A 9,258-nucleotide genomic window follows, 5' to 3' on the forward strand; every position below is an offset into this window, starting at 1 on the left:
TTTTAGCGGGTGTTCCAATGCAGGACATCTACAACGCGGCGGGTTGGTCCACGCCCCTTACCTTTGTTAGGTTTTATGGTCTAGACTTGCGAGCCACTCCTGGCTCTTCTGTCCTCTCACCGTAGCTGTGCAGTCTTCCACACTCGGCAGAGACGTAGAAGTCTGGCGGCGTGGGCATTCTCGTTCCCCTAGCGTTTTCGACGCAGCTCGAGTTCCTGAAGAGGAATGCCTCAGGTTACGTATGTAACCCTAGTTCCTCGAGGGAACGAGACGCTGCGTCTCGGTGCCATCCTTCCGGCGTCCCTGCCAGCGCTTGCTTCACTCCTTGAGCTGACGCTGGTCTCACCGCACATGCTTTTATAGCCTCCTGGTCATTACGTCACCCGCAGTGATGTCTCGCCCATCTATTGGTCTGATTACACACGAGATTCAGAGCCCGTCATGCTGAACGGCGTTCCCCTAGCGTTTTCGACGCAGTGTCTCGTTCCCTCGAGGAACTAGGGTTACATACATAACCTGAGGCGTTTTCTCGTAACACTAACATTAGTTAATACATTAAATAACATTAATTAATAATGTTATCTCACAGTGCATTAACTAATGTTGAGAATTAGTGTATGTTGAGATCAACATTAACTAAGATTAATAAATGCTGTAGAAGTGTTGTACATTGTTTTCATGTTAACTACTGTAGTTAACAACCTTATTGTAAAATGTACCAGTATTCCTAAGGTTACAGTTTCAAGTTGTATATGATAACCAGATACATTTCACCAATGAATGGTGGGAAAAGAATGCTAAGTACATGCATAAAGCCACTGCAACAATTACTTTTCTTAAAGAATGTGAAGAGCCAAAGTTGTGGTTCCCTTTAATAAATGAGCCATGAAAATTGCCTGCGATATGCAAACAGCAAGCACTTTTTGAGTTTATCCTGGTTGATGTTTGCTTTGAAATAAAGAGTGTGGGGCAGACTTCCCCAGTAAATTATGAAGTCTTCAGAGACAGTAGACAATTAATCATGTTCCCTCACCATTGGCCCTGGATCTCCTACATCACCAGGAGGTCCTTGTGGTCCTGACGCCCCCTAAAGGAAATTGAAAAACATGCTACTGCTAGAAACCATATTCTTTTGACCTGATATGTGTAACAAAGATTTCTTATCAAATAAATACTTACTGGTGCTCCATTTGGTCCAGGCTGTCCCCTTGCTCCTGCCTCTCCCTATTGAAAAGTAGCTTTGTTACTTTAATAATCACAGAGGGCTTATGAAACACCACTTTTTTAAAGACTATGGCATAACACAGCACCCAAATCAGATGATGCAATTTTCTCATTTTGTACTACTCCAGCTCATTCTTTTAACACAGCATTGCAGTGATGTGAATATGATACATTTCTTGTAATGTACCTCATAAATGTGTGGCTTATATGATATGTAGTTTTGTTTAAATGACTGAATCTCCACTTACCCGAACTCCAGGCATCATGGCATGCTGGGCTCCTGTTTTGTCAGCAAATCCTCCAGCCATATGTGAAGACAACTCACCCTAAGTAAGAAAGGACATAGGGCTTTATTAATTGGAACTATATATATTATAACTGTTGTGCTGTTTTTTTCTTCGACCCTCTGTGTTTTATATTCTGTCTTGTAGTCCTACTTTCAAAGGGCCTGTTATGATTAACAAAGCTATAAACTCTAAACTCACTCCTGGGGTATGTCCTGAGGGCCCTGGCTCTCCTGGCTGTCCTGGAACACCGGGCTCTCCGTCATATCCCGGGGGACCCCTGAGACCCTACAAGAGACATTAAAATCAGGCAAAAATAACATAATTACAATAATATTACACAATATTTCACATCTTTAATCACATTTTGAAATTAATTAGCTGTTTCTTACAGGTCGACCTTTGGTTCCGCTGTCCCCTCTATAGCCCGGAGCTCCTGGAGGCCCCTGTATAATACGCATAAAATTGCATAAAACATAATTAAGGTAAATAAAAACAGTCTTGATAGCATTAGCAATATTGCATTAGTCTGTTAAAGTTATTGTCATAGTTTGCACACAAAGGGCTGATTGCAAGAAGACTGAATGATTTATGAATTGCCTGTGTAGAAAGTTTCAAAATATTTTACCAGCAAGGTTACATGAAAAGTTCAAATAAAGACCAAACTAGCTTAAGGCAAATAAACTGAGCTGTGCTCTGTCCCCATCTAGTGTCCAGACATCAGAATCTACTAGATACTGTATATGTGATGGAAATGATAAACTGCACAAAGCACAGCATGAAAAAGTTAAATAACTTATTTTATTATATGTTCAGTTGTATAATTGGAACCATATGATAAATCTATTTATTTATATTGAACAGGTCCCTATGAAAGTAAATGAAAGAAATCTCACCATTGGTCCAGGACGACCTCTTATTCCAATAACCTAAAATGAATATGGAATTTATGTATTATTTTCAAACTGTACAAATATTATTATATATCCATCCTTATCTTCAAATGTAAGATAAATGTTCATTCAAACATACAGTTGGGACATCTCCAGGTTCTCCTTTCTGACCCTGAAAGCAAGAAGAGTAAAACTCAGAGCAGAAGTCACTGGACTGACAAATGTATTTATTTATTCACATTTTTATTAAGTAACTACATATTGACAGTGCTGAGTGTAACTTTATAGCTTACCTTGGCAATTCTGTCTGCTGAGAAGAAAAAAGAAATAGACAAAATATTTGCTGTTTATCCATTCTAGAATTTCAAAAACTACAGATTTGCATGAAGATGCTAAATAAATATACATTTCTTTTGAAGGTTTTTGTGGTGCTCATCCTCACCTGGTCTGCCATTGCCACTGCTGTGTGTTGTGTCACTCTGGCAAACAGGACAGCACTCTCCTTCTGGGACTACTACCTTTGCACAGTTAGACACTTCATCACATTGCACTTCATCGCACAAGATTGTCCCGCTGTCACAAACACAGATCCTGCATGGTTCAGGTTTCCAGATGTCTCTGTTTGTGTACACCTGTCCGTTCTCTGTACAGCTCAACTCATCCTCTATGGACAAAAAAAGGTAAATGCTAGATAAATATTGTGTACGCACACATACACACATTTTTTATTAACGACTCCTTGTTAATAAAAACCTTTCCTATATAGTGGTACTGTATGTGGGTGGGTGTGTTTGTGTTGTTGATCGTGATTAGACCATTGCATGAAAAAGGTACTTTTGACCACTGCATGAAAAAGGTACTCATAAACATATGGGTAAACAATTAAAGGGTTCCTCCACCCCAAAATTAAAATTTTGTCATTAATCACTTACCCCCATGTCGTTCCAAACCCGTAAAAGCTTTGTTCATCTTCGAAACACAAATGAAGATATTTTTGATGCATTCTGACCAACTCTCTGAACAGCATACGCTGTTTACGTTCGGTGGATACTCTCCAAAATGGCACTACGGTGACGCGGAGGAGACGAATTGTTGAATAAAGTCGTTATTTTTGTTTTCTTTGCGTACAAAAAGTATTCGCGTAGCTTCGTAAAATTTCGGTTGAACCCCTGATCACATGGATTATTTTACCGATCTCCTTGCTACGTTTCGGGACGTTGATCGTGTTAATTACATTGCTGTCTATGGGAGGGTCAGAGAGCTGTCAGAATGCATAAAAACTATATTAATTTGTGTTTCGAAGACGAACTGAGCTTTTACGGGTTTGGAATGACATGGGGGTAAGTGATAATTGTGAAATTTTAAGTGAAATTTTCATTTTTGGGTGGAGTAACCCTTTAATTTGAATAGCATTAAATTTAACATGTATTATTATAGGTATTTTTCTAAACGCATCAACAAAAATATTAAAATACAGAAACTTTGTATTACAGAAACTAAATACAGTAACTGTATTTCAAGTTACATTAAGTCCCCATTGAATTTTTTTCATAGCACAAAAGTTAATAGGGGCTAGTAACTATTTGGTTACCCACAATCTTCAAAATATCTTCTTTGTCTGTGTTTTTTTTGGTGAACTATCCCCTTAACCCCCCCCCCCCTCTTCTTTTATACCATTTGGTCTATTTCCAGCACTATGCTTCCATATTTAGATATGGCACATTAAAAGTCAGACTTTTGTATTTATTCTTCATATTTTTCATTCTTTATTTGATACAAATGTTTAAATCTTGCTTTTTAAAATGAACTTTTAAAAGTGGAAAAGCACCCGATTATGTGTGTAAAACAGATGTGTAAAAGCGCTGGTATACCCTGAGAAAGTAGGCTGAGAATTACTGGAAAAGGTGATCCCTTGCCTTTTGGAAAGGCTCTGGTGGGAAGACATGAGCTAACGCTTTCCAGGAAGTCTGATTCATACATATTGTTTCCAACGGACCTCTACGGCAATGTGCTATATTTAGTCCATCTTTAAAATAAAGTGAAACTATTTAAAATAAACTGTTTCCTAATAACATTTTCAAGCTATGAAGTACAAGAACTTTGCAGAGTAATGAAGTGCTGTGACAAACATTCAAATGTTCAAGTTCAACAATACGGTCTGCTCCTGTAGTACCAGTACACCAGGTGGCACCCTTGAGCTTCATCCGACTGCCTTCAGTGAAACTTTTTGGGTTTTGTGCTCACCTGAAATTTTCACCCTGAAACGGATGTTTTTACACCCGTCTATTTGAGAAAGTTTAACACTTAGCAGCACTAGCAACAAAGCAGGTGAACACAGTAGGCAAAGATCTAAACTTTGGCCCCTCATAGCATTTTTTTGCACTGTGCTCCTAAGGAATGTTCATCACGTATTGATTCTGGGATGCAGATCAAATGTGGCTACACCTTATAGCTAACGGGGAGATACAACCATGAAATTCTGAGTGTTTAAGCTAATGAATAAATACGGAATAAATAAATTAAACGGATGCATTAGGAGGGTGTTGATTGGAAATTGTTTAGCTTTTTGACCTGAGGGAATGAATGTGTCAGGGAAGGTTGCCAAAGAAAAGAGAGATCGTTTCCTGAACACATGGCTGCTGACGACCTCAGAGAACACCAGCAAACATGCAAGTATAATAGCTTTATACCGGTTTTTAAGGATTGTTGATATTTAATAGCCTACATTTCACTCTTTGTTATTTTATTTTATTTTTTTGCATGAGCAAGGAACAGGATTTCTGAAAGTTGGACAAATGTTTTTTCTTTAGGTTGTTTCAAATAGGGTTTGTCTTACTAGCTACTGATGAACAAACGAGAAGCAGGAAAATCCGGAGTGGAGCTGAAGTGAAATAATTTGCTACTGAATGCATTGAACATGGGAGGGGAATTGATTTTGCAGTTATGTTCCAGTTTAAATGATGCATGATGCAAGCTTTCATGCTTTGTCTTTTTTCCCCCCAACTGGCCAATTTTTATTTGAAATGCATGTCAACATGCATATCTTATTTATAGATTTGTTGCATAAAAGCAATGTTATACTCGCATTTGTGCTGTTGGTGTGAATAGTTACAGTAGCATATTCTAACATTATTTAAAAAAAATATATATATAAGACACTTTCATTTTCCACAGTCCATAGTATTCTGTGCAATTTACAGAAAACAAAAGAAACTACAACACATGCATAAACAGATGTAATCCAGATAGAATTCACATGTGGGGTAATAAAATGGGTCAGTGGTCAGAATTTTAGACAATACAGCTGGAACTGTCTGTTCCCTTGTGAATAATAGAGAATGTGTATGAGCCATTATAAATTTATGGGAGGGGAACTATCGTTCACAAGCCACCCATGAAAACCTTACCGTTAAAGGTGAAGAGAACGCTCACTCTTTCCCTCAGTTTGCTAATTCATTGCAGACTCTGCACTTTCTACAGCAACGGTTCAAATCCCCTAGTGATGATGATAGCAAAAGCATGGTCCTTTGTGGACTTCTGACGTACATTTTCCACCAGTCTTACAGTCTGGCCTGACCTGACCGCGCTGAACACGCTCAGCATTACTCCATGTCAGCTAAAGTCTTTGGTTCCCTCCCAAATGCTCAGACTTCCGTAGGAACGGTCTAGGATAACAATGGGCAGCTTCTTTACAATTTACATCTCCACTAAGATGCTGCATTGTGGGAGATTAACTGTAATATAAATCACATGTATTTTCCTTTGGTTTATGTTGAAATACTCATAACTTGATGTGTTCAGGGACTTTGTTGTTGGAACAAGGCTGTATAGGTTAGAAAAGGACCTTATGGAAACAGTGACTTGTCTTAGTATGTCTTTCCAACACCAAGTATATGTGTTTGTGTGTGTGAAAGAGTAGTCTGTAATTCAATAAATGTAAGATTTTCATCTGAACACCAAACAATGTGAAATGCTCATTTGATTATATCCAGTTTATTGCTGAATGCTGATGTCCAGGACTCACACTATATTGGCGGAAAAAAATCCATAAAGCATCTGGTTTTACAGTTAAGCAAGATCAGTTGCATTCACACTCCAGGGAAACTTTTAAAGAGGCTCAAGTCTTGCTTTTTAAAAGCCACGGACACAAATAAATCATGTGTCTCACAGACTTCTGACCTCTCTTGTAATTAACTGATAGAATTCTCTGATACAGTTCACACACAACTCCCTCTTTTTGAAGAAGAATCTGTGTGAAAATGGGATGACCACATTGTAATTCAGACTGTCACTCCAGACAGATAGACCTCAAAGTGACTCTGAAACCTATGATTATTCAAGCCTTGACTCTCCTCGATGTCTTTGTGGCTACCCTTTGCTGAGACACAAATGAGGATCTTCAAATGAAGAGTCCTTTCGGTCTAGGGAGAACAACTTAGTTTGTACAAGGAAACATGTTTTCTTCTGGTTTGGATATGTCCCTTTTTTTCTGCTTTTGATGTTATGCAGTATGAACTTGGACCAGAAGATTTTTTTTTTTATTTGAGACTGCGTAATTTTATTGCCACATCACACTGCTCTAAATCTCTTTCCACCAGTTCTTAATAAACTTATTTTAATACTTAACCTGATTAATCTATAGTTGGATGCTTGATTAGGCTTGATTAACACCATTTCAAATTAGACGTATTCTTTGGTAACTACATTTATAATGCTAAATGTTATCGAAAGCCATCTTAAAAAAGTTTTACTAGATAAATTACAAAAAGAAATGCTTCCGCTAGCATCTTGAATGTGCACATTATCTACAAGTCTTTTAAAACTTTTTTTTAAACAAATCTTTCACCACATGTCTGAGATATCATTAAATTAATGGTGTTATAATACACTTGGCTAGAAAGAGAACTTTGTGTTTTTAGTATGGTGGCCTGTGATGTCAAAATGCCATATTTTGTTATTTAGCTAAAAAAGGGGGGGGGGGGGGGGGATAATAAGGCACAGCTAATGTCTACCACATCTATGTCTATATAAGTGGGTGTATAGAATTAAAACAATAACTTCAAAGGTATGCTTAATGCTTTTTTATATGTGTTTTTTTCTTTTCCATTCGCACGTACTTCCAAGATCTCTTTAAACAATTTAAACTGTAAATGTTATTTTTCATAATTCTGTTTATCATGCCAGTGGCCTAGACAGCTGTCTATCCATAACAAAGTGATGTTCCAGAATTCATTAGCTTGCTTTTTAATATTTACACAACTTGAACTCCTGCACTTTTATACAAACTTAATATACGTTTAGATGTTGAAGGGTAAATGTTTCTGTGTGTGATTGTCAGGCAAGATATGCAGGTCATTACCATTTACATTCTTGGTTAAGATCAACAAAATCTCATGACCTGACATAAGTCTACTCATTGCTTTCTCGACCTCCTTTCATGGATATTCAGGAGGGAAACATCTTCAGCTAAAACATAAATTAAATTTTAAGTTGTAACAAAAAGTAAATGGAAGATATGAATGATTCAGCGTTCCTAAGAGATAACGTTATATATATTTATTATATATATAACGTTATCTCTTATATATATTTTTTTATTTGCATCCTCTGTGAGGAACAACCCCACTCACTCTTTCCAGGAATTGGAAACATCCCTCCCTTATGTTTCTCTTTGTTGCGTGTTTCCTCCTCTTTTCTTTGTTTGGATGTTGCGAGAGCTTGCAGAGCTTCCACAGCTGGTCTGTCATGATTCTAGCTTATATTACACTGTTTTGGATGGAGAACCTTGAGGCATCAGTGGAGAGGATTTATATAAACATTTACTTCATGTAACCCCACACTGTGATACATTTCAGATCATCCTCTTGCCTTTTTCTCTTTTTCGATCCTTCATTAACTTACACCGTCAACCAGCAGCTTCACGTTTTGTCATTAGAAGCAACTGTAAATAGACTGGAACACATTTTTCAATAAGATTTTGTTTTAAAGATTCTTTTTGGGCATAAAATCAAGAACCAAAAAATAACTTTCTTCAGATGTGATGAATAAATCCACATGTCTGTTTTAGATACTTTAAATCAGTTGTAATTGACATGATCTTGCAAGACTTCAGTCTGCTCCCCTAGAAAACATCCTTCTTGTTCTGAGAAAAACACAGTTCTATAACATACTCCATTATGAAAATAGATTTTACTTGTCTGGTTTTATAAATTGAAGAAAACAAACAGAGAAACAAAATGAATCTTTCCAAACTCAAATGATCAAATGGCAAACAATAGACTCATTGTTGATTAGATGAGAAATAGATGAGAGAGCCAATACTGAAACGCTTTTGCATGATTTGGCTGAGTTCCAGGTTTATATGGTTCTTCTCCTTGGAGGTTTTGAATATGTCTGATTAGTCATCAGCAGCTGGTTTGACTGTAGTGTTTTGTGAGAACACTGGTCTGAATATAAGTGATTATCATCACAGTAATTTCAATGCTCCTAATCATTTGACTGGTAATTTACTGTACCTAGAAATACAACACACACACTTGAAAAAAAAAACATATTTAAAAGAGACCTATTATGCCACTTTTTACCAAATGTAATATGTCTCAGGTGTCTCCACAATGTGTCTGTGAAGTTTCAGCTCAAAATATCCCACAGATAAGGTATTATTTCATTTTGAAAATGCCTATTTTGAGAAGCAGAACATGCTGTTTTCCTGCATGTCTCTTTAAATGCAAATTAGCTGCTGCTCCCCGCTCCCATTTCCAGAATAGGTCTGTGCCTTTACAGCTTGTGTGGGTGTGGGTGTGTGTGTGTGTGGGGGGGGGGGGGGGGGGGCGCTCGGTGGTGGGGGGGGGCCACAC

The 9,258-nt window shown here is 37.5% G+C and overlaps 1 protein-coding gene across 2 annotated transcripts in view; it reads right to left on the reverse strand.

Annotated features, from left to right (window-relative positions):
• The window catches only part of LOC107562716 (collagen alpha-2(V) chain-like), a 57,432-nt gene that overhangs the window by 23,420 nt on the left and 24,754 nt on the right, over positions 1 to 9,258 (reverse strand). Inside the window, exons 2-10 of one of the 2 annotated variants that reach the window (XM_016247416.1) lie at positions 2,844 to 3,065; positions 2,695 to 2,708; positions 2,541 to 2,573; positions 2,405 to 2,437; positions 1,901 to 1,954; positions 1,710 to 1,796; positions 1,473 to 1,550; positions 1,180 to 1,224; positions 1,034 to 1,087 (exon numbers count right to left, since the gene is read on the reverse strand). In XM_016247416.1, coding sequence (XP_016102902.1) covers positions 1,034 to 1,087; positions 1,180 to 1,224; positions 1,473 to 1,550; positions 1,710 to 1,796; positions 1,901 to 1,954; positions 2,405 to 2,437; positions 2,541 to 2,573; positions 2,695 to 2,708; positions 2,844 to 3,065 — 620 coding nt within the window. Of the gene's footprint in view, positions 1 to 1,033; positions 1,088 to 1,179; positions 1,225 to 1,472; positions 1,551 to 1,709; positions 1,797 to 1,900; positions 1,955 to 2,404; positions 2,438 to 2,540; positions 2,574 to 2,694; positions 2,712 to 2,843; positions 3,066 to 9,258 lie in introns of both variants that reach the window. The other variant, XM_016247415.1, reaches the window with a different exon arrangement.

This window comes from Sinocyclocheilus grahami, unplaced genomic scaffold (genome assembly GCF_001515645.1).
Source record: "Sinocyclocheilus grahami isolate Dianchi unplaced genomic scaffold, SAMN03320097.WGS_v1.1 scaffold834.1, whole genome shotgun sequence".
NCBI lineage: Eukaryota > Metazoa > Chordata > Actinopteri > Cypriniformes > Cyprinidae > Sinocyclocheilus > Sinocyclocheilus grahami.